We start from the raw sequence: 24,558 nt of genomic DNA, 5'->3' as shown, positions 1-24,558 counted from the left end.
TAAATTTCTTATTAATAAAATTAATGATTTATTAAAATAACAATAAGTAAAAGTTAGTATTTTAATTTATATATAATTTTGATGAGATTTAAAATTTTAACATTGAAATTTAGTAACAAGTTTAAGTTTATTCTCAATGTCATAATTATACCTACTGGTCACAACTATTAGAGCAAAAATCTTTTTAAGATTATTAATTACCTTAACGTGAATGTTAATTGTATGAAATTAAAATTTTTTCTATTAAATGTTTCAACATCTCATTAATATATTTATAAATATATATTTAAAATAAAAATATCAGTGTGAGTTTATATTTTATAGTATTTTAAATGACATTAAATATAAATGAATGTAAATAAAAACATAAAATTAAATTTAACAATAAAATAATATAAAAAAAAAGTTATTTTATATAATAATATTTAAAGGATCATATATTTTAAGTAATAAAAAGTTTGTCAAAGTCAAAATAGTTTTTTTACACTAGTTTTATTATATTTATATCAAAATTATATTACAACATAATTGAATAATTGAATAATTATTAATTAAATAGTTATAATATGTAGTTAATTATTTTTTTTTTTAATTAATACATTTAAAAAATAAATTACCTTAACATTTATTAAAGTGTTTGATCTCGTTATTAAGTATTTATAATTTGTATACTAATTCTTTTTATATTCTTAATTTAACATTTTTAAAAGAAATCATGATTAAATATATAAAAAAAACAATAAAATAAGGAAATATTACTTCCGGAATTATCTAGTCTTATTAAAGAACATCCCATTCAGCTATTTGTTACATGATTTAACTTTTTGTATTTTTTATATACATGTTCCGGATAATTATTATTTCTAGTCCTTAGAATTCTTTAAATATTAAAAAAAAAATATATAATAGTATTGTAAAAACCAACCGAAAATAGAATATTAGTTATCAACTGGTTAATGAAAAATGATATGATAATTACTTAATTGTTTGATTATTCTTCTTTAAAAGATTTTTTTTATAAAATAAACCGTATTCTTTTTTAATTTTAACTTGTTTAATATAAATGTTAAAATAAATTTTAAAAAGTAATCATTTAAAAGGAAGTTTGGCAAATCTTTATAAATGTCATAAACATTCTTAAAAAAAAATGCCGAAATGAAAATGGCAGCTGATTATAAAAATTGTACTTAAAGCATGCTTCAATGAATAAATAATTAAAAACGTTTAATTTATAAAAGTAAACAAATAATTTAGTATAAATTAATAATATTTTATAAATTTTATTTTTTATTTCTTCATATTTTATAAAATAATATTAAAATAAATTGTCTTTTATAATGGTATCAAAAGATTTAATACCTTTTGAAGTTGTAAAAAATTTAGAATTAAAACGTCCCTATTCTAGTGTTTTTTCTGACAAAGATACATTAATTGTTGATGTGGATGAACGTGAAGCGGCAAATGTAAGAGAAAGAAAAAGAATGTGTAGTATTAATGTTGCATTTATGGTAAATTTAATTTATAGTAATATATTTTATAAAATTTATTTAGGATCTAAAAAATTATATACCGACATTTCCTTTTGAAAAAAGATTATCAAAAATTGATACATTAAATTTGGCAATTGCATATATAAATATGCTCGAAGATGTTTTATCAAAAGATATAGATTCATATATATATCTTAAAGAATCTGTTGAACAGGCACGAAGAGGTCATTATAATGGAGTTATGTGGATCACATCAGATTTAGTTGCCCGTTTCAAATGGATAAACTGGAAAAAACTTGGTATTACACCAATAGAATAAATTTTTTATAATCTTTAAGTTTAAAAAAAAAATTTATTTATAAAAATATTGAAACCCGAATTATTAACTGTTTCCATTATCGCGACCTCTATTCCCAAATAATTCTTCAACTCCTGATAAAATTGTATTTAAACTTAATGGATCTTCAGGATTAGAACAACGTTGTCCTAATAAAGATTCTGTTTGCCGATAACCACATGAACATTGACAAATACCATAACGACATTCCGAAAAATTTGGGCATTGTTTGTCGGATATACATCGTTCTCCTAAAGATGATCTAGTCAAACAACGATCTCCTACTGCAATTTCTTCTAAACTACAAATTTTTTCACAAGTCGGAAAACGATCATCATTATTCTGGAAAAAAATAAAAATAAAATTTTTTTTTAAATGTAATTTATAATAAAGTATTTTATAACTTACAGGTTTATAACCTAATTTACAATCACAAACTCCTAAAATACATTGCATTGTAATTCCACCTTCACATTGTTGATCAATTTGGCAGGCATCTTCACGATGTGCCAAACTTACACAACGTCCATTAAGATATAATGGTGTTGGATTTCTACATGGTCTTGGACAACATAATGAACTTTTCCATCCTGGTTCTGATATTGTATAACAAAAATGAGTTAATGATCTACATTTTTCATTTTCAGAAACACCATTATCACATGATTGTGTTAAGTCAGGTTCTCCATAAGGGCATTTTAATTTACAACAATGACCAATATATGGACTTCCATATACTGAACATCTATATCCTGAAGGACAACTATCTGTTGAAGCAGCATTTTCAAGCATATCAATATCATTAATAAAAAGTCTTCTACAAGATTGTTTAGGTTTTTGTCCATCAGGACATACAGCAACACATTTTTTTCTTAAATTATCTCTAACTGTTCCAGGAGCACATTGACATATTCCACCTAAACATGCATTAAATGGATCAACACAATGATTATCTTTTTCACATTGTTGATTCCAATGAGCAACTCTAGTACATTCAACACCATACAATTGATATCCAGTGGGACATGCTTAAAAATATTAGAAAAAAAAATTATTAATTAGAAAACAAAAACATACCAACAACACATTTTCCATTAACAATACTACCACCCCAACATTCACATTTACCATCACGACATAATAATGGTGGTTTACAATCTCTTTGACATGAATCTCCTATTTTACTTGGAGCTATATAAAAACAAAGAATTTTTTTAATAAATTTACTAACTTACCAACACGGCAAACACGAGTTTGTTCATTAACATCATATTCTTCAAAATTTGTTGGACATGAACATCGACCATCACGACAAAAAGAATTGATTCCATAACATTCTTCATCAAATAAACATTGTTGTCCTATTAATTTTTCTATAATATATTATTAATATAATTAAAAATATTATCTCTTTATATTTTATTTATTTATTTTTTTTAACTTACGTGTACATGGTACGTCAAATGTACTTCCATAATATATTACATAAATTAAGATAAAAATTATTATTTTAAAAAATATAGAAACATTTGAGTGCAAAATCATGATAGACATTTAATTAATTTTATATTTATTCAATATATAAATTCTTTGACATACATTAAATGTTCAATTTTACTACAATATCATAATATGATAGTATATATAAAATGTTAAGGTTAGTTAGAAAAATTCTATTTGATCTATTTATAAAAGATGTCTTTTAAATAAGTATTATAATAATGTAATATATATAAGATAAAAGAAAAAAAAAGTGTTTTCATACTATATTAAGAAACTTTAAATAAGATAATTATTTAAAAATATTTATAAAAATAAAATAAATTATATTATTTTTAAGTTAAAATATAATATTAAATAGATAATTATAAGATAATTATATTTTTTTTCAAATTTATATAATATTCTTTAACTAATTTTAAATTAAAAAGATATATTTTTTTAAAATTTATCTAATTTATACATAGTATCTTTTTTATCTTGTTATTTTTTAATATCCTGTCTATTTTAGATATATATTACATATATAATTATATCATTTAATAAGATGATTCATAATTATATTTAGTATAAATATCTTTTAATAATTAATTTAACCTTGAATAGTTGTAATCCTATTTTGAAAATTTATCTCATCATTTAGAATATGTAAATAATTTTAATTATTCTATATTATAATGAAAAAATTAGTAAAAATAATTATAAAATTTGTTTATTAAATCAAATTAATGATTTAAGGTAATAAAAATAACAAAATAAACAAACATTAATATTTATTACTTAAAAATTGTGAAAATTCATTACTTATTTAGTTAAATGAAAAATTAGTATTAATAAAACCTCACAACAGCAAAGTATTGCGATATAAGTATTATGATAAGTCATTTAAATGAATTATAAAAATGGTAAAAATTATTATCATCAGTTATTAATTTATATTTTTTAATAAATAATTATGGAATTTTCCTTCTAACTTTGTCATTTTGTTTTTTTTTTTTTTATAATTCAGATGGATCATGTTTTTGAAGTTGCTCACCATAATCAGTTGCTTGTGATCCAACAAATGTATCATAATGTTGGATAATCTCTTCTGGTGAAAGTTTTCCATCCTTATTTTCATCAGCAATTCCAATTAAATGTTTTGCCTCAGCATCAGCATGATCAAAACCAATTGGCATAATCCAATCACGCATCTCATCACGATCTAATTTACCATCATTATTCTTATCACGATGTTCTTTGAAAAGTTCTCTTTCAGATTCAACCCATTCTGGTTCTTTACCATTTAATTCAGGATAATCTTCTGGTCTATACATATCACTAATATATTCATTAATATCAACAAATCCATCCTTATTTTTATCAATATCTTCAATAGTTTCTGTAACAACGACATCTCTCATTGATTCACAATCTTCAGGGTGCATAAAACATCCATACTCAGTTCTATCTAATTTTTCATCTGAATCATAATCAGCAACTTTCCATCTACGTTCATCTCTAGCAATCATTTTTTTATACTCATCAGATAAATCTTGTCCTTCACCTGTTGGATGTCCATAAACAATTTCTCTATAATCAGCCCATGACAATTTACCATCAGCTATCTTTTCAGCTTTATAATTTTTCCATGTACGTTCAACATCATTATTAACATATCTTTGTTGCATAAAATTAATATGATTTCTAAGTTCATCCTCTTCAACAAATCCATCACCATTACTATCCATTTTTGGAATAAGTAAAGCAAGTTTTTCTTTAGATTTTTCAGGTGTTAATTCATCAAATTCAGCAGCAGTATCCTTACCTAAGAAAGCTTCATGATCATATTGTTTATTATGTTCACTTCCATGTCCATGTTCTTTATCAGATAATGGATCAGTATGATGTTCAGCTAATGTAATACCAATAAGTAAAAGAGATATTAAAATTAAAAAACGCATTCTAAAATATATAATAAATTATAATATAATAATAACTTTATAAATTAATTTGATATTATAAAAGTCGTCAATTAAATTTATAAATAATAATACATATTTATACTTTAATTTTTAAAATAAATGTGTCAACTTTTTATTTATATATAAATAATATAAACAAACTTTGACATTTTATAACAAATAAAAATATTTTAAAATAATAACTTAATAAAATATAAAACTTATTTTATAAATTAAAATTTAATAGTAATACTAATATTTTAAAGATATAAATTAATATAAAAATTAATATATATATTTATAACTAAATATTTTTATTATTTTTTTATTTCTTATTAAATAAAATATTAATGGTACAAATGGTCAACAAAATATATATATAGTGTAATATGTCAATTATAAGAAACGTTTTTTCTTAAAAAGATGTTAAAAGATAAATACTATGATCACTATATAATAAAATTAAATAGATTATATATAGGGGTTGTTAAAAGTATTTTCGATCTCTAACAATACTGTTTTATCTTCTTTTAAGATATATCTTAAAATGATGAAAATATAAGTTAGTTGTGTGTAATAATTCTATGGATTTGGCTGTATTAAAAGCCACAGCTACTGCCATTTATTTTTTTTTTTCAACCTTAGCAATCTATACTAATATATAAATAATCTCCTCCTTCTTGATCTTAATAAAACATATACAAATAAATTATAGGTTCAAGAAATTTGTTTATGGCAAGTAAGTATATATGATGAAATTATTTATAGAAAAACTGTAACCTTAGAAACAACCTAATAAGATTGATTTAATGTTATTCAAGAATATTCGAGAATTATAATGAATTATAAAAAAAAAAAATTAATATATTTCTGGTGACGCTAATATTTCAAAGAAAAAAGACCAGATACAAATAATTAAACAACAGAGGCATATAAATAATATCAATCATTAAAGCCTTAACCTAATATTAATTAGAATAACTTTTTAAACTAAATTTATAATTTTTCTTCCAAATTGTTAATGACAAAATGTGTTATAACCTAATTTTATTTGTATAATAACAATAGGATAGATATCTTTTTTCAATTCAACACGTTGTATAAAAAGAAATATAAGTATTGTATTAAGTGCAAGTATTTAAAAGTAGTAAATTGATGAGTTGGAAGTATATGTTGTTAATTCAGACAAAATCTTAATGCATTTGTAAATTGATATTAGAAATAAAAAAAAAAAAGATTACATTTTTTTAAAGTTATTTATTAGATAAAAAAAAAGTAATCATTCTTTGTTTTCTTTTTTTTGTTATCCTAGTAATAATTAATAGAAAAAATTTATCAATCTTTACAACGAAATATTTTTTTATACCATTTAACATTAAAAAAATATTAAATGTCACAAAATCATTTTAAATTGAATTATGAAATATTTCTTCTTTTAAAACATGTAATTTGAATGACTCAAAATGATACATAATTTATAAAATTTTATAAAGAAATCGTTTAACAATTTTTTAAAAAAAATATTTAGATTTAATTACAAACAAAACAGATTCACACAAAATGTTTAATGTTATCAAAAAATTTTTCAAAATAATAAATCAATAGATAAAATTTTACTATATTAATAATTCAAAAAAAAAGTTTTTTTAAAAAAAGAAAAAATAAGTATTTTAAACATGTCATATTAAAGAATAATGAATCATTTATTTGTATATGATTTATACATTACATTTATTATTTTTTGCTATATTTTAAAAAAAATCTATATCATATTGCATTAAAACAAAATGACATTAATATTTTAGTAAGTTTTATGCAATTCTTTTTACTAACACTTTTTAATCTTTATAAATAGATTAAGTTAGTTAAGTAAACTTATAAAATGATTTATAATAAAAACTATTGAATTATTTTCAAATCATACTTGATTTTTTTTGTCTTTCATTATATATATATGATAAAATTTATATTTTTCTATATTTTTTTAAAATAATTTTTAAAATCATATAAACATGTAAAGTGATAATAAAATCAACAAAAAAAAAAGTTGCTTTTTATAAATGATATTATTTATTCTTAGATAACATTTTTATTCATAAATATTTGACAAGTATTTAATAAAAAAATTATTTATTTTTAAAAATTAGTAGTATAAACTACAAAAAAAAATATGAACATAGTTTTTGTTTATTTAAAAATGTTAGTATCTATGATAATATTTAAACATTTATTATTAAAACGATAACAATATTTTTTTCTAAAATATAATTGTATGTTTCCTTACAATTAAAAAAAATAGCCTGTATAAGACAATTGTAATTTAAATATATTTATATATATATGCATATACTTGAAGATATAAGATAAATATGTGAATTGCAAGAATAGTTTATAAATATAAATGAAAAAAATAAGCTTTAAGATAGTGAGCTTTATTATATACAATAAAATGAATAAGTATGTTAGTTAGTTATCCTTAATACCTTTTTTTACCCTTTATATAAGTATTCTTTTAACCATATATTAGTTATTTTAAATGTATTTTATTTTTACAATTATAAATATATATTTCAAATTAATATAAATATATTTTTTTTATGAAACATTTCAATTTTTAAAAGAAATTTATAGTATTTTTAATACTAGTTAGAAAGACATTTATAGTACACCTTATCATTAACACTTGTTAAAGTAAAATATTTAATTGAATATTATAATGCATCGATTAGTTAATTATAAATGAAACCTTTGATAGTATTAAATTGAGTTCTTTAAGATAAGGAAAACATTAATCTTTAAAATAATTAAAAAATTTATAAAACATCTTAATATAGAAAACATATTATAAATGTCCTTTACTAGAAAAATACTATTTAAAATTCAAATCATTATTATATTAAAATTTCATATATATTAACTAGTCAAATGTAGAAAATTTATCATTTAAGAAATGTTTTTTTCTAAGATAATTTTGTATTTTGCATAACTTTTTTTTTTTTGACTATACAATTGTCTTTAGTTATTTATTTAAAACTTTTCATATTAATGTTAAATAAACAATCATACATTTACTATTAATTCTGAAAAATTATTTGCTTAAATATAAATTTTATTTATACTATTATATTGATAATATTATTTATAAAGAAAATTTTTTTTTTTAATAAAACAAAACTATTATATTTTGGTAAAAGTTTGCTTCCAACAATTCAATGCCAATATTAGGTCTTAAAACGAAGAAGCATAAATTTAACTTTTTATTATTGGTATAATGAAAAGTAACATTTAAAAGTTAATTGCATGTATCCGCCATCATAATCTTTTTATATTACATGAATCATAGGTTAAACAGAAATATGTTGATGTAATTATTTTTATTTAAATTACTAGTATATTAATTTTAATTATTATTAATTTATTTATAAATATTATTAAATTTCTGGAAATTTTAAATAATGTTTACTTTAATACTATATGATTCATGTAATTCACTTTATAAGCATATTATAAAGAGATTTAAAATTATTAGTTGTAATTACAAAATTGTTATTGTACAATAGGTAATCTCTAATTATTAAGGCTAAATATAATGTATTTATATTAATGAAAAATAAAAATTTTTATGATAGATAAAATGGAATTTTAAACAATTTGACACATTGTCAATTTTGTTAGTTAATGTTTGATACCCAATATAATAGTTGTTAAATAAATATATATGATGTCTTTTTGTAAAAATTTTTGAGTTAAAATATTTTATAAAATTTTTATCACAATAAATTATTTATTATATAAAAATCAATTATAAATATAAATTTTTTTTTATCTAGAAAAATGTTATATATTTCATATAAAAAATATTATTATTTTAAAAATTCTTTTAATTTATTTTATAATTTTTAGAATACTTATTTAATAAAAAAAAATAGTAACTAAATATTTTTATTAAAAAAGACCAACAAAAAAAATTATAAAAAGATAAGCGCAAACTTTTGTCATTATTGTCAATAAAATTAAAAATAATGCTCGTATGTATGTATATATTCCATTTAAAGTTTTAAAATGTTATTATACTATAAAAATATTTTATTATATAGTTTTATACTGAAGAAATAAATATGAATAACCGAAAAAAGTTTTTTATTATTGTCTATTCTTTTGTAAAATATATGTATATATTAGAAAGTTTAAAAACAAAATTTTTTTTTTTTTAAATATAAATTATACCGATTTGTTAAATTTTAAATTATTTTTTAATTGATTTATTTAAAAGATCGATTATGATTTCTTTTATAATGTTTTCATTCTTTATTTTGTTTAGCTATCTTAGTAGAGTATTTATTTTGTTTGTTTTTACTACTTTAGTTATATCACTGTTACTTTATTAATAATTAGTCAAAAGATAAGAGAATTTATGTTTTAGTTAATTTTCATTTTCTTTAGTTAATGGTAATCTCTATTTTACATTAATGCTAAGTTGATACCAATTGACAAAATCATTTTGAAAATATAATTATCTTTTATCTTCTTCAATAAGATTATGGGAAAGCAACATTACATCACATCTAAATAATCTTCCGGTCAATTTTCAATATATTTGATTTTATATATTTAACTTAATCTTAAAATATTTTTAATGTTTTTCTTAGAATCGTTTTGTACTTAAAATATCAGTATTAAACATTCCAATTAATATACATTTTTAGAATAATTTAATGTTCAAATAATTGAAAATTATTACACTTAATTAAAATAAATTTTAATTATACTATTACTAGTTATAATTAAATATTTTTAAAGTAAAAAATTAAAAATTTATTACTAAAAATAAAGCAAAAATATTTTATTTATTGTAATATAACTATTATTGAAAGTGTTGTATCTTTGATATATTATATATATATATATATTTTTTTTTTTTGTTACAAAAATAAATTTTATATATTTCAAATTTATTTTTGAGTAGTCATTTATACTCAAGTGATTTTAAGGTAAGAATAATGATTACAAATATTTGATAAAATTATTAGTCATTTTATGACTTCATTCTATGACAAAGAACTTTAATGTAATTTAAAATGAGACCATATAAAAATAATGTTTGTATTTTAAAAATTTTTAGATTGCAAAATTTTATTCAATCATCATAAAAATATTTATCAATGTTTCACTGGTCGCATTCATCCGATATTACAAAAGACATATCAATGATTCCTGTAATAACATATCAGGGATCATTGTCACATATATATACAAATTTTTTGGATTTTTTTTATATAGCATCTGCTTTATTTGTTTCAGGATTATGGTTATTACATATACTATCATATAAATATGGGTATGTTTATTAATAAAAATTTATTTATTTATTTATTTATTATTCTAGTAAATATCGTTTACATAAAAATTCAGAAAATTTAAAATCATATCCAGGTGTTTCAATTATAAAACCATTAGTTGGTAAAGATAATAATTTAAAAACAAATTTAGAAACATTTTTTTTATTAAATTATCCAACATATGAATTATTATTTTGTTTAAATTCAACTGAGGATGATGCTTATAATATTGTAGTTGATTTATGTAAAAAATATTCAAATATTAATACAAAAATATTTCTTGGTGGTGAAAATGTTGGTTTAAATCCTAAAATAAATAATATGATGCCAGCATATAAATTTGCAAATTATTCACTTGTTTTAATTAGTGATTCTGGTATATATATGAAAAAAAATGCTTTAACAGATATGGTTGCATGTATGAAAAAAAATATAGCATTAGTTACGCAACAACCTTATTGTAAAGATCGTTCCGGTTTTGCTGCAGCTTTTGAAAAAGTAAGTAAACAAAATATTATTATATTATATAATCTCATTAGGTATATTTTGGAACTGGTCACGCTAGAATTTACCTTGCTGGAAATTGTCTACAATTTACATGTTCAACTGGAATGTCATCATTAATGCGCAAAGATGTCTTAGATGAATGTGGTGGTATTCAAGCATTTGCTCAATATCTTGCAGAAGATTATTTTTTTGGAATAGCTTTAGCAAAAAAAGGTTGGAAATCATGCATATCACATATGCCAGCATTACAAAATTCATCTCCTGATGGTATAAAAAGTTTTAATAATAGAATTTGTAGGTGGATTAAATTAAGAGTAGCAATGTTACCACATACAATTATTTTGGAACCATTACAAGAATGTTTTGTATCTGGCCTTCTTGGAGCAGTTGCATATAATAAGTTATTTGGAATTAATCCAATATTCTTTTTTTTATGTCATATCACATACTGGTGCATTTGGGATTATCATTTATTATGTACAGTAGAAAATGGTATTCCAAGTTTTTCAATTTTCAAATTTATTATTCTTTGGTTATTGAGAGAATTTTTAGCATTTCCATTATTTTTTAAAGCTTTAATTGATCCCAAAATAGTTTGGAAAGCGGGTTATTTTAAATTGGCATGGGGAGGAAAAATTAAAAAATTATAAAAATAACTAACAATGTTTTGAATAATAATTCAACTAATATATAGAATATATATAACAAAAAATTAACATAATACTTAGTTTAACAACAACAAAAAAAATAATATAGTGTTATTTTATTATTGTTTAAATAGTAAGATAATTTTATAATTAACATTAAATTATTGTTAAAATATATAATATAAAAATTATTAATGATTTTCTTTTAATGCCTCTAATTCAGATACTCCATCATGTTCAATATTATTATTTTTTTTATTTTCCCATTCAACAATTTTTCTAATTGGTATTGTTATCATTCCTGAAAGAATCATAATGGAACCCATAATATACCATGAATAATCCATATTTCCCGTTATATCTGCTATAAAACCAGCAAATGGTGCACCTGATACTGCTGCGAATCCCATAAATAATAAAAGTATTCCAAATGCATTTGTTAATTTTTCAATACCATATAATTCTACACAAATAACTGAACGTAATGCTGAGAAACATGCAACACCAAGAGCAAAAGGTATTGTATAGATAACAAACATCCAATATTCACTTAAAAATGGTACAAAACATGTTGCTATACCACCAATAATTATTGAAATATTTGATATTTGAAGAGCATCAACAGATGGTTTATCTGCAATATAACCACATAATACACGAGCAATTGTATTAACTAAACCAAGATAAATAAGTAAATTATTTTTTTGTGATTCAGGAACACCTTTACTTAATGCTTGCCTTCCTAAATATATATATGGTACAAAAAAACAGAAAAATGTAAAAAATCCTGATAGAGCAAATATAATAAAACTAAATAATTTTAAAAGTGATGGATCAAGTATTTTTTTAACAGCTACTGAAACATTTTTTTTCCATGAAATATTACCAGATTCATCATATTCTTCACCATTTGATAATGCTAATGTACTTAACATTAAAACAGGTTTTTCTTCTAAATTACTTGTACTTTTACTTATATGTTTTTTTTTAATACTTCCTAAAATGTTAATAATTAATATTATAAAAATAAAAAAATTAATTACCATGAAGACTAGAAGATCTTTGTCGTATATTTTCCATTGATGTTGGAAGAAAAATATCTACTTTAGATAATGGTCTATTAAGTTCAATTACACTATCTCTTGTTGCAGATGCAGCAATATCATGTTGTGACCATGATCCTTGATTTTGTTTTTTTGATACATGTAATTCTAATGTTGATAAAAATGGACGTGAAGAATTAAAACTATTTGTAAAACTTCTTGATTTTTGTGAAAATCTTTCAAATTCTACACCTTCAGTAACATAGCTTGATTTACTTTTAGTTGTCAAATTATTTATATTACTTTCATCAGTATCTTTAATATCTAAATATTCTGTAGCAATTTTTGCAACTTTATTAACTTGTGCCTCTGTTGGTTTAAGTGGTTTATAAATAAAACCACAAATTGAAACAGAAAATGTAAAACAAGATGCAACACCAAGATATATTCTCCAATTATTATTACATAAATTTAATAATATAGGATTAATGTAACCAAAAAACATTGTTCCAATACCTGAACCACAAACAGTTATACCAGTTGCAAGTGCTCTATTATTGTCAAAATATGTAGAAACAATGACAATAGCTGTTAAAAACATAAAACCAAATCCTGAACCACTAATTAAACCAAATGTAATATATAATATAGGAAGTGATGGTACTAATGCTGATAATAAAAATCCAGCACTTGCTAATAATGCACCTATTACAACAACAACATGACATCCCAAATTATTTGCTAATGCTGATGCAACAGGACCAATAAGTAAATATGTTCCTTGAAGTATTGAGGTAACAAGAGCTGCAGAACTTTGACTGGTTTCAAATTCTTCTAACCATTTTGGAATTAATAGATCACCAATTGTAAAACCAACACCATCAACAATAATATTTGCGAAAAAAGCTCCTAATACAACAACCCATCCATATCCTCCATCTGGTGGTTTAAGAATTCCTTCATTTTCCAATTCTTCCTCTATCAGTTGATTATCTTTTAAATTTTTTTTTTTATTTTCTCGATCAGTTTTCATGATTTTTATCTGAAATTAAAACATTAAAAAAATGTTTAATTAAATAAAAATAATATCATTAAAATGTTAATGAATAATGTATGCTTTAAAATAAAATGTCATATTGACATCATTTTAATTAATCACTTCTTTTTGATAAATAAAAACTTAGAATAATAAAACTATTTTAAATGGAAAAGACATATTTATACATTCATCTGATAGATACATCATTTAGTTAACATTTGATCGTTTAAAACTTTGATGAAAAAATTATTGTAATGAAATGTAATTTATATTTTATTTTACAAAAAATGTTTATAAACTCGTAGAATGTTAAAAAAAAAAATTTTCATAATTTATGTTAAAATAATAATAATTATAAAGTTCAATCTACATTTAAAATGATATAATACATAAAATAAACATAAATTATTATTAAACAATAATTAAATTATATTTTTAAATTAAATATTTTCTTGAGATATCTAAAAACACATTATATCAATGTAATTTTTGTATGTCATAAATTTTTTATTCATTATAAAGAAGGTTGAAGTTACGTAAGATAAGGCATACCACTAAATTGTAAAAAAAAATTTTTTATCATTAGTATTTTAAACAATTTTATTATCTTTTAACTATAAAAAGATGTAAATTTTTAGAATTAATAGTGTAACTTTTATTTTAAAATTATATCTCTAAAACTATATGAATATAAAAATTTATCTATATAAAATAAGCATTTTAAGAAAAACTTTATCTTATAAAATAAAATTTTTTATTTTACTTGATATTTATAAAATTTATTCTAATAAAATGTTATAACATTTAGAAAAAAAATAATGCCATATGTAAATTTTTTTCTTAAAAAAAGTTGTTATTTTATTATATTTTTTAAATTAAATTATTTAAAAAGTATTATTAAATAATAAAAATTAAAAAAAAATATATATATATATATTAATAATAATAATATATATATAAAATATTTAAATCGGGTGATAGTCAAAATTTATATTATATTTTGACATACTCAAATTATTTGTTAATACTTTGTTAAATAACACTTTTTGCAAATCAATGAAAAATAAAGTATAGCACATTATCTTTTATTATTTTTGCACTAGTAAAACAATTGCCATCTAAAATTTAATGTTTATTGAAAGATCAAATGATATTAATTGTTTAAATTCATTTGAGTTTTAAAATTAAAGTTCTTATATAAGATTATATTATATTTATAAATAGAGGACTAAATAAAAATGATTTTCTAAAATATCAAATAACAAAATCATATAATTTGATATTAATATTATAAAAATATATAAATGAATGTGGTTACATTACTAATGGCATTTTAATAATATTATTTATTAATGAGTAAATAGACATTATTTTTTTTATCACCTGAGTTAATTTTATTAAAACAAAAAATTATTTATTTTTTTGCTTTTATTTTGATAAAAAAAATAATTATTTTACTATGTTTAATATCAATTTAAAATATTGTAAACAATAAAGAGGATAAGTATAAATTGTTTTTACCAAAATTACTTTAAAAAAACTGATAAGTGGTGAATAATTAAATAACAAAACTATTTTTGTTTTGCTTTTTTTAACTTTAATTTTATTTTAAATTAAACATTTTAAAATAATACTTTAAACTAAAAACTTTATTCATATGTGAAATCTTTTATTTTTATTTATAATGTTAAAAAAAATGGTTTTTTTTTTCATTAAACTTTGATATTATAACATTTTTAATATGTTTCAATTCATATAATAATAAATTGTGACTATTAATTTTTGAACATTGTATTTAATTATTAACGAAAATTATTTAAAAATTTTACTCAATATAGATATCTTCTGTTGGATGAGCAAATGCCATATATTCATCATAACTTCTTTTAAAAGCTCTACCAATTGCTTCCACAATTGGTTGTGTTGATTGATTTGATAAAAATACATGACAAGCAAATCTTGGTAATAATGGATGTTTGGTAATAAAACCAAAATATTTTAAATGTTTTGGGTGTGCCCCACAAAATGAGATATTTTGAAGAGAGAAAAAGAAATCAAATGTTGGACAACGAAAGAAATTTTTCTTTTTTTTATCAATAACATGAATTCCTCTTAATGATACTTCCATCAAAACAGTTTGTGGTACTAAAATTTCTTCCTTGTTTTGATAACATGACATTACCTAAATTAAAATAAAAAAGTAAATAATATTGTTTAAAATTAAGTAACATACTTTGTTTATTGCTTGAACAAGAACATCATTTCCTTTATGATGAGCAACTTCAATTGATGCTAACATTGTTAAATAAAATGTATCTCTATCTTCTTGTAATTGTTTTGCTGGATTACAATTTAAAGCACCCATACAAATTTCTTCAACTAAATCAATTTCACATATATGTGCTGATGGAAATATACCATGTTTTCCAGTACGAAGATTTGTACCAAAACACCAATGATCATCATATTCTCTTTCAACATGTATTGCATCACCAATTTCAAGTAATATTTCATCATCATGTCTTGGAATAAATATATTCTGAACACGATGAGTTGGATTTAAATTATCAATATTTGTACAACAACTTGAAACACCAGAACTATCATCATTATTTGTATGTATAACTTCTAAAAAAAAATATAAAAAAAAATTTTTAAATATAATAACTTACGTTTTACACTGCCTTGAGCATTTCCATTTAAACCATCTTCATAATAACTATCTTCAATAGTACAAGTTGATCGAATAATAGTTGATTCTATACCATAACATAACTGATGATCACCAGAATTTCTACCATTTAATGTATTTGCTTTAATATATGGATAACAAGGACTATGTTGCATTTGAGGTTCTATATGAACATCATAATCTAAACTAACGGGTTTATTAGTTGAATTTATTGATGAATGTCCTTGTTGTGGTATATGATTTGAGGGATTCATTAAAGAAGATATTGATGGTGGAAGAGGTTTTGCTATTCCTTCAATTAATGCAGCAATTTCAGCTTTTATTGGCAATGGTGGAAGTTTACGATGACTTCTATTAGATCCTGTATTATTATTTGTCTGCAATACCTGAGATAAACCAGGAATATCTAAAAAAAAAAAAAATAAAATAATAATAATATTTTATTAAATTTATATTTTAATCTATAAAGAATATCTTTTTTTCTATAAAACTTAAAAATATAAGATTAAATAATATAAAATGACGTTTGAAAGAAGGACAACATTTTCTCATTAAAATAAAAATAATTTAAAAAATATATATGCCATTTTTGTACATTAATATAATGAAAATATTATTTTGTATAATTAAATTAATATTTGTGTAATAAAATGTAAATGATAAATATTTAAATTATAATAGTATTTCTAAAAAAAGAAATTATCTTAACAAAATATTAAAATTAATTAAAAATTAAATTGATATTTTAAAATATAAATAAAATTTTATAAATACATTTTAATTAAAATGGTCTAAAAAGTTTTAGGCATAAAGTTATATTTTTGTTATTGTTTATATTATTGTGAATATTAGAAATAGAATGGTATAATAAACCAGTAGATGTTATCGAATGTCAAAAATTTTTATAGAAATGAATATTATTATTAAGAATAGAATAACAATTTTAATAATATTTTTTTTTATAAGAACAGTATTCATTTACTAATGTGATATTTTAAAATTATTTAAAGTAAAAAGAAAAAAAAATTTTTTTTTTCTATAATAATGAATAAATAAACTTTTTCAATACTTTATAATGAAAAAATAAATACATTTTTAAAATTATCTTATTTTTAAATATATATATATTTATATAATATAAATTTTATAGAAAAAAAAATTGTAAATAATATATCAATAGTAATTGAAAAAAATTTTGAACAAATAAAGTATTAATTTTTTATATTATTATCAAAATAAAATTTTATAGACTCAACATAATATTTTTATACATTACGCATCTCCAACCAATAATATCACTCTTCTTATACTTTAAATTTATACGCTTTGTCTATGTTAAGGATATAGAGGTTCAACATTACATAATGTTAAAACCAAAATTAGACAATTTTCTATGTATATTCTTTTATTTTATAACCTATGACTAGTTTCTTTTTTATTTCTTAAAGTTTATCTCTGACTATTGCCATTATTACTAAACATTGTACAATCACAATAATACTTTATCATTGAATTATTATGATAAAGAAAATGTAACAAAAAAAAAGAAACTATTCTTATAAGTAAATAAAAATTAGTTGGAAAATATTAAAGATTTAAAAAATAAAAATAGTAAAAATTAAAAAAAAATACATAAACAATTTTTAATAATACATATAATACCAACAAAAAAAAAAAGAAAATTAAACTAAAAAAAAGCATTAGAAAAATTACATTTTTGTTAAAAAAAAATAGTATTATTTACAAATTAGCTAAATAATACAAATGCAATAAAAAAATGAAATTTATTTTGTCAAAATAAGTCTTTATAATAATAAATAAATTAAAATAAACAATTTTTTTTTGTTATATTTACATTAACAATCTTTATTTAAAAGAAAATACATATATTTTGTGGCATTCTATTGAATTATCTACAATTTATCATAAGCATCATTTATAAAATCTTTACTTGTTTTGTAGGACATATAGTATAAACAGAGACAAATGTCACTATTTAATAATATACTATATGCAGTTGGATATGAAAATTAATTCTACTTTAGAACTTATGGCATTAAAAAATAGAAATAATAATTGCGTAAAATTTGTATAAATTTTCAAGTACAATTAGATTTAGTTTATGGTTTGTTAATTTATTATTTAATATGATATATATATGTATAGTTATATTTCAATTTTTGAAAAACTAAAGTATATTATTTTTATTTAAAAAAAAATTTAATTCTAAATAACAATTTTCTTTTAGAATACATAAAAGTATACATTTACTAATTAGGTATTATTTTAAAATTGAATAGAAAAATGTATTTCTTCTTTTATCTTGTATGATAAATATAAAAAAATACATACTCTAATAAAGACATTCTTTTATAAATGATATAAAATAGCATAATATAAAAATTTCAATTTTTTTTTAAAAGAAATATTATAAAACTTACTTTGTACCATATTTGAACTTAAATATTGTTGTGACATTGAATTACTAAATCTATTATTATTTATTTGAGTACTGTAGTAGTTATTTCCACCATCTTGATGATTGACATTAGGTCCAGAATTGTATTGTACAAAATCCCTAAAAAAAAAGTTTTTATATTTTTTTAAAAAATAAAAAATAATATTTTAATTTTAAATTTTTTTGTTTAAATATATTTTAATTAACTTACAACATATTTCTATTCCTATGAAAATTCAAACAGTAATAAATTTTTTTTTTACAAATACAGTCCATTAAATAAAAAAAAAAATAATTTAATTCAATTTCTTTTATCTTTTAAAAATTAAATAAATTTTCTTTAGATTTTAGATATAAAAACATTTATATATTTTTAATTACTTTATAAAAAAAAATTTTATAATGGTAGGAAAAAGATTTTTATAAAAATAACATTTAAAATAATATGCTTTTGTCAATTAAAAATAAATTTAAATAAAACGAAATTGAATTATATTATACAGGGTGCTCCAAGTATTTATGCGTATTTTAATATTTTCTAACTATTTATTCTTAATCAATGGTTAAGTATTATATATCATCTCAAAACCACATATATTACGGTTTTATACAGAAAAAAAAATATAAAGTATAAAAATTATTAATTTGTCATAAATTATGATTACTCAAAATATGGCATCATATATACTAAAAAATATTACCTAATACTACTAAGAATTATTAAAACTATCTAAACTAATAAGTATATAGTCAATACTTACTTGACAACTGAATCCAAACATAGTAAGAATAATGAAAATGAAAAGAAAACATATTAAATTTAATAATTTTTTATTATTTAAACTATTTTATAATTAAAATTTGATAATGCTAATGTATTTTAGTTTTAACATATTAAATATCCTTGTATTTAAATTATCCCACATTACTTGATCATAAAAACAAAAAAATTAATTTTTGTTTTATGCTTAATTTTTAATAAAAAAAAATTGTATTATATATCATTTTAGATGACATATAGTTTAATATAATCAGATAAAACTAAAAATTTTATAAATAAATTAAAATCTGTATACATGCTTATAATATCATGTATATATCTACATATATAACCATAAATATAAGTTTAATTGTTATATAAATTAGAACAAATTTATAAATATACATAAATATAAAATTAGGGTATTTAAAATTGTACCTTTTTTTTTACTCGTTCATAATTAAAAATTTTTCACTAATTTATCTTTAAAAAAGATGATTTAAATTATTTTTTTTTTTTTGCTAAAAAGAAAAAGTATATAAAAATTTTCAATTATTTTTGAATATTTATACTATACTCGTTTAAAGGATGATATAATGTAGATGGGTGAAGTACTCTAATTGAATGTGCTATCACTTACTCTCAATATAATTTTATTTTATACTTATTTATTGAAATGGTAAAATTGAAAACTAAATGAATATATTCAAATATACATTGAAAGGATTAGTGAAAATTTAAACTAAAATTTTTGACGTTATTAAACTTTTACCATGTTTAAAATAAATTTTAATTAAAAATTTAATAAAAAAAAAAATTTTTACTAAATATACAATATTATGAATAGAAATATTATATCAAATATTTTGTTATTTAAATTTATTCTATCAAGTTAGTTTATCAAAAAATTATTTTATCAAGTCATAAGGGAAAAAGTAGTTTTTATATAACTTCTAAAAAGAGAAAAAAGGTGAAGAATCCTTAAAAAATGTTACTATATTGTCAAAATTGTATATTTTATAAAATAAGATAAGACAACTTTTTCTACTTTAAAATATTTTGTTTTACAAAGAAGTGGCAAAAAAATTATAATGTAGAATATTTTCTTTTGAATCATAAATTAAATCTTTTCCATACTTATAATTTTATAATAAAAAACTTTTTTTTTTTTATTTTAAGAAAGTATATAGTTTTGTTTAAATAATAGACTATAAAAATCTTTATATAAAGTTACTATATATAAAGATTGTTTTTTATTTAATGGATAAAAGTTGAAATGTTTTTTATTATTTTTTAAATTTACCTTTTATATACGAGATCATCTTCAATTCTATAATTACTCATTGCACAGGAAGCTGTTGCAGCATGATTATCACCTTAAATATAAATAAATGGTTATTTTAAAGTTGTCAATAATAAAAAAAATAATATATATAAAATGTTAAATTTTAATTAATATTATAAAAAAATTCTGTTACTTACTTCTATTTGGAGTAGTTGGTATACATTCTATAAAATCTGGACGTTTTGGTAAAATACGCTTTCTTCCACTACTAATAGATGAAATTGAATTAATAGGTGTTAATGATGATCCATTTACTATGCAATTTGATGAAATATTGCTTTTACTATAAAATGACAATGAATTGGGAACAATATATTTATCACAATTTTGATTTTTACTTGTGATAAAATTATTTAAAGAATTACTATTTTGAGAATTATAGTTAACAAATACATTTTCATTTTTTGATAATGTTGATGAAGAATTAGTTGAAGGTGATTGATTATGATAAGAAGAACTAACACTTTCTTCCACAATATGTGATTTATTTTCAGTATCACATGAAGCCATTAAATGATTTTGTAATTCATCATTTGTAATATCATAATATTCTGATTCCTCATTTATTGAATCATAATAATTTTCTTTTGTTTGCATTCTATTTGATGGTACATTTTTATATGACTCAATAAAATTATCGTTTTTGAAATTGTCATAATTATTATTTGCTTTAACTTCATTTTCATTATTTACCTGTGTTTCTCTTAACCATAACATTTCATTTTTTATTTTATTATTTTCTTCATAAATATTTTTATTATTTATTCTTGTATTTTTTTCACTTGAAATATTTAAATTCTCAATGGAATTATTATCTTCACTAAAATATTTAAATTTTTTATAGTTATCATGGTTAGAAGACATATTTTCCTCAATTCTATCAATAATATTCTTTTTTAATTCAAAATTTTCAATCATTGAAATAGATATGGGAAGATGACATTTATTTAATTTATCCTTAGTTATCAAATTATTTTCATTTAATTTTTCATATGTCATATCTAAATTAAAATAATAAAATTTAAAAAAATATGTTTAAGTAAAATACCTGGTTTAGTATTTTTTTCTATTATTGTTGTGTCAAAATTATCTTCATATAAATTTAATAAATTACTATCAGACATTGACTTTGAAATTTTATTTTTAATAAATGATATGTTTCTTTCCATATTTTCAAAATATTTTGTATCTCCAAATTTTGTTAATTGTAAATCATCATCTTCATCATCATCAAAATCTTTGTAACTGTAAAGAGAATTACCAATAATATTTAATGCATTTTTTATTATTGATTGTCTTCTAAAAATAATAAATAATTTTAATATTAATTAATTAGACAATAAAATATTAATAATTACCTTATATTATTTTCTTTTTTATATTTACTTGACATTGATGAATAGATAGATGTATTAGTTGTATGATAAATATATTTATCATCTAATTCAGGTGCTGACCATCCATAGGAAGTAAGAGTAGGAGTATTTTGATAATCATATCCTTCTCCAAAATAATCAATGTTTGATGGAACCGACCAAACTTTATATAAATTTAAATTGTTAATTGTTGAGTTTGACTCTAAACAACATCTATTCATGTAAATATTTTTATTATCTTTTATTTCATCAACTTTGTTAAAATCTTTAATATATTTTTTATTTTCGATAATTTTATCACTTTTTTCCCCTTCACACACCTCTTCTTTCCTTTCAATATATTTATCTTCTTGTAATATTTCTATCTTATCATTAATATTTTTTGAAAAGGAAATTTCACAATTAGACTTATATATATTATCACAACAATAATTTTTTAAAATTGGTCTTGTATTTTCTTCATAATTGTTAATGACACAATTTTCAATTAAACAAATTTTATCCTTAGAATCACTACATTCATTATTTGTTTTGTCATTTTTTATAATTTTACTTCGTTGAATCTCCTTAAAGCATAATATTTATATAAATAAAATGGAATAATACTATTATATATTAAATAAACAAATATCTGAATAATATATTAGAAATTCTATAAAATTAAAAATATTTATTCTTTTAAAAGTATAAATCATGTATAGAATTATATGACAAAATATATATTTTTAAAAATAGAATTTATTTTAATTAAATTCTGAAGTACCTCTAAAGTTATATCATTAAAAAATTATTCTTAGAAAAAGAAGTCTATAAAGATTTTTAATACTTTAAGTATATTTTTTTTAAATCATTTAATAATCAATAAGAATAATTAAACTATAATTAAATATTATAAAAAATTTTAATGATGGAGATTAACATATATCCATTATATTATGTATTTTAAAAATAAAAATACTATTTTCTATCTACTTTTTTAAATTTATAATTCTAAGTTTACCATAACAGAAAAGGTATTTTTTATTATCTTATTTTCCATTTTATTATAATAGTATTTTTTTTATCTTACCATAAAATTAAATGCTGTTTGAGATTTTAATAATGGAAGTAGAGAACTCTTTTTTTCTTTGGTATTATATTCTCTAATTTGCGAAGAATTATACAATCCTGGAGTTGTTTTTGACTTTCTCAATGGTGCTAACACTTTGTGCATATACAAATCTTCATCACTGTCAGAACTTGTTTCCATCTCATCATCATTTTTTTTCTTTAAATGCTAAAAAAAATTCTATTATTACATCTGTTTTCAGTATAATTAAATAAAAAAAGTAATTTTTTTTTTTTATAAATAAATCAATGTTAAATATTAATATATAAACTTACATGAATTCTTTCCTGATTATATTTTTTTAAAAAATCCGAAAGTACTGCATTTGGAAGAGGATTCATATCATCTAAATTTTTATTATAATTGTTATGATATATACTAAAACTTGGAATTTTACTTGAAATATTATCTATTTCATATTCTAAAAGTTCTTTATCAGAATAACGTGAAGTTTCACTTTTAGTTGTAGTATATGTTTGTTGTGACTTTACCGAATATGGCAAATTTTTATACTTAACATCATCATTAACGATACAATTTTTATTACCTTCATCTTTATTTAATATAGGCAACTGGTTATAATTTAATGAGTATGAGCTATGCATCTAACTAAAAATTAATAAAAAAAAAAATTAATGAATAATGAATAAAAATGCATAAAGAATAAAGTATTAGAGGAATATTAAACATGTCAAGTAACTTTAAAATATAACAGCTTTTTATAAAATTTTGTTATAAAATGCTAGAGAAAATATCAATATAAATTTTTTGAAAGGAGAAATGTGTAGTTACATTATATACCTTCATATGGAGTTTTACATTACCAAAATTGTTAATGCAATTTAAAAGTTTATCACATTGAGACATAATAAAATACTTATTCAAAATAAAAATATTTATCTAATGAATAAACAAGAGAATAAAAAAATATAAAAAATAAATCATTTGTAAAACTATTAAAATGTCTACGAAAA

General features: G+C 19.5%; 6 protein-coding genes across 6 annotated transcripts; 2 read left to right on the top strand and 4 right to left on the bottom strand.

The window, feature by feature from the left end:
* Window positions 1–1,337: 1,337 nt before the first annotated feature.
* On the top strand, window positions 1,338–1,809 carry SRAE_X000202300 (48 related 2; the record flags this gene model as incomplete). The annotated part of the gene is made up of 2 exons (XM_024643107.1): window positions 1,338–1,508; window positions 1,552–1,809. The coding sequence occupies 2 exons, from the start codon at window positions 1,338–1,340 to the stop codon at window positions 1,807–1,809; spliced, it is 429 nt and encodes a 142-aa protein (XP_024499494.1).
* A 63-nt stretch (window positions 1,810–1,872) lies between these two features.
* On the bottom strand, window positions 1,873–3,372 carry SRAE_X000202200 (EB domain and Cysteine-rich repeat and Insulin-like growth factor binding protein, N-terminal domain-containing protein; the record flags this gene model as incomplete). The annotated part of the gene is made up of 5 exons (XM_024643096.1): window positions 1,873–2,169; window positions 2,236–2,855; window positions 2,905–3,018; window positions 3,063–3,200; window positions 3,273–3,372. 5 exons carry the CDS (start codon window positions 3,370–3,372, stop codon window positions 1,873–1,875), a joined length of 1,269 nt encoding a protein of 422 aa, XP_024499493.1.
* A 953-nt stretch (window positions 3,373–4,325) lies between these two features.
* Window positions 4,326–5,270, bottom strand: SRAE_X000202100 (EF-hand domain and EF-hand domain pair-containing protein; the record flags this gene model as incomplete). Its single annotated transcript, XM_024643085.1, has 1 exon — window positions 4,326–5,270. One exon carries the CDS (start codon window positions 5,268–5,270, stop codon window positions 4,326–4,328), a length of 945 nt encoding a protein of 314 aa, XP_024499492.1.
* Window positions 5,271–7,057: 1,787 nt separating this feature from the next.
* On the top strand, window positions 7,058–11,766 carry SRAE_X000202000 (Ceramide glucosyltransferase; the record flags this gene model as incomplete). Its single annotated transcript, XM_024643074.1, has 6 exons — window positions 7,058–7,074; window positions 10,234–10,261; window positions 10,393–10,486; window positions 10,551–10,608; window positions 10,657–11,107; window positions 11,149–11,766. The coding sequence occupies 6 exons, from the start codon at window positions 7,058–7,060 to the stop codon at window positions 11,764–11,766; spliced, it is 1,266 nt and encodes a 421-aa protein (XP_024499491.1).
* Window positions 11,767–11,954: 188 nt separating this feature from the next.
* Window positions 11,955–13,839, bottom strand: SRAE_X000201900 (Major facilitator superfamily and Major facilitator superfamily domain, general substrate transporter and Major facilitator superfamily domain-containing protein; the record flags this gene model as incomplete). The annotated part of the gene is made up of 2 exons (XM_024643063.1): window positions 11,955–12,760; window positions 12,807–13,839. The coding sequence occupies 2 exons, from the start codon at window positions 13,837–13,839 to the stop codon at window positions 11,955–11,957; spliced, it is 1,839 nt and encodes a 612-aa protein (XP_024499490.1).
* A 1,831-nt stretch (window positions 13,840–15,670) lies between these two features.
* Window positions 15,671–24,137, bottom strand: SRAE_X000201800 (JNK-interacting protein 1; the record flags this gene model as incomplete). Its single annotated transcript, XM_024643052.1, has 13 exons — window positions 15,671–16,027; window positions 16,079–16,473; window positions 16,518–16,943; window positions 18,979–19,115; window positions 19,207–19,221; window positions 21,059–21,131; window positions 21,238–22,101; window positions 22,149–22,399; window positions 22,459–23,042; window positions 23,546–23,752; window positions 23,860–23,930; window positions 23,982–24,069; window positions 24,132–24,137. The coding sequence occupies 13 exons, from the start codon at window positions 24,135–24,137 to the stop codon at window positions 15,671–15,673; spliced, it is 3,474 nt and encodes a 1,157-aa protein (XP_024499489.1).
* Between the last annotated feature and the right edge of the window lie 421 nt (window positions 24,138–24,558).

Source organism: Strongyloides ratti, scaffold srae_chrx_scaffold0000004, assembly GCF_001040885.1.
Source record: "Strongyloides ratti genome assembly S_ratti_ED321, scaffold srae_chrx_scaffold0000004".
Taxonomy (NCBI): Eukaryota; Metazoa; Nematoda; class Chromadorea; order Rhabditida; family Strongyloididae; genus Strongyloides; species Strongyloides ratti.
This window is presented reverse-complemented; position numbering and strand designations above follow the sequence as displayed.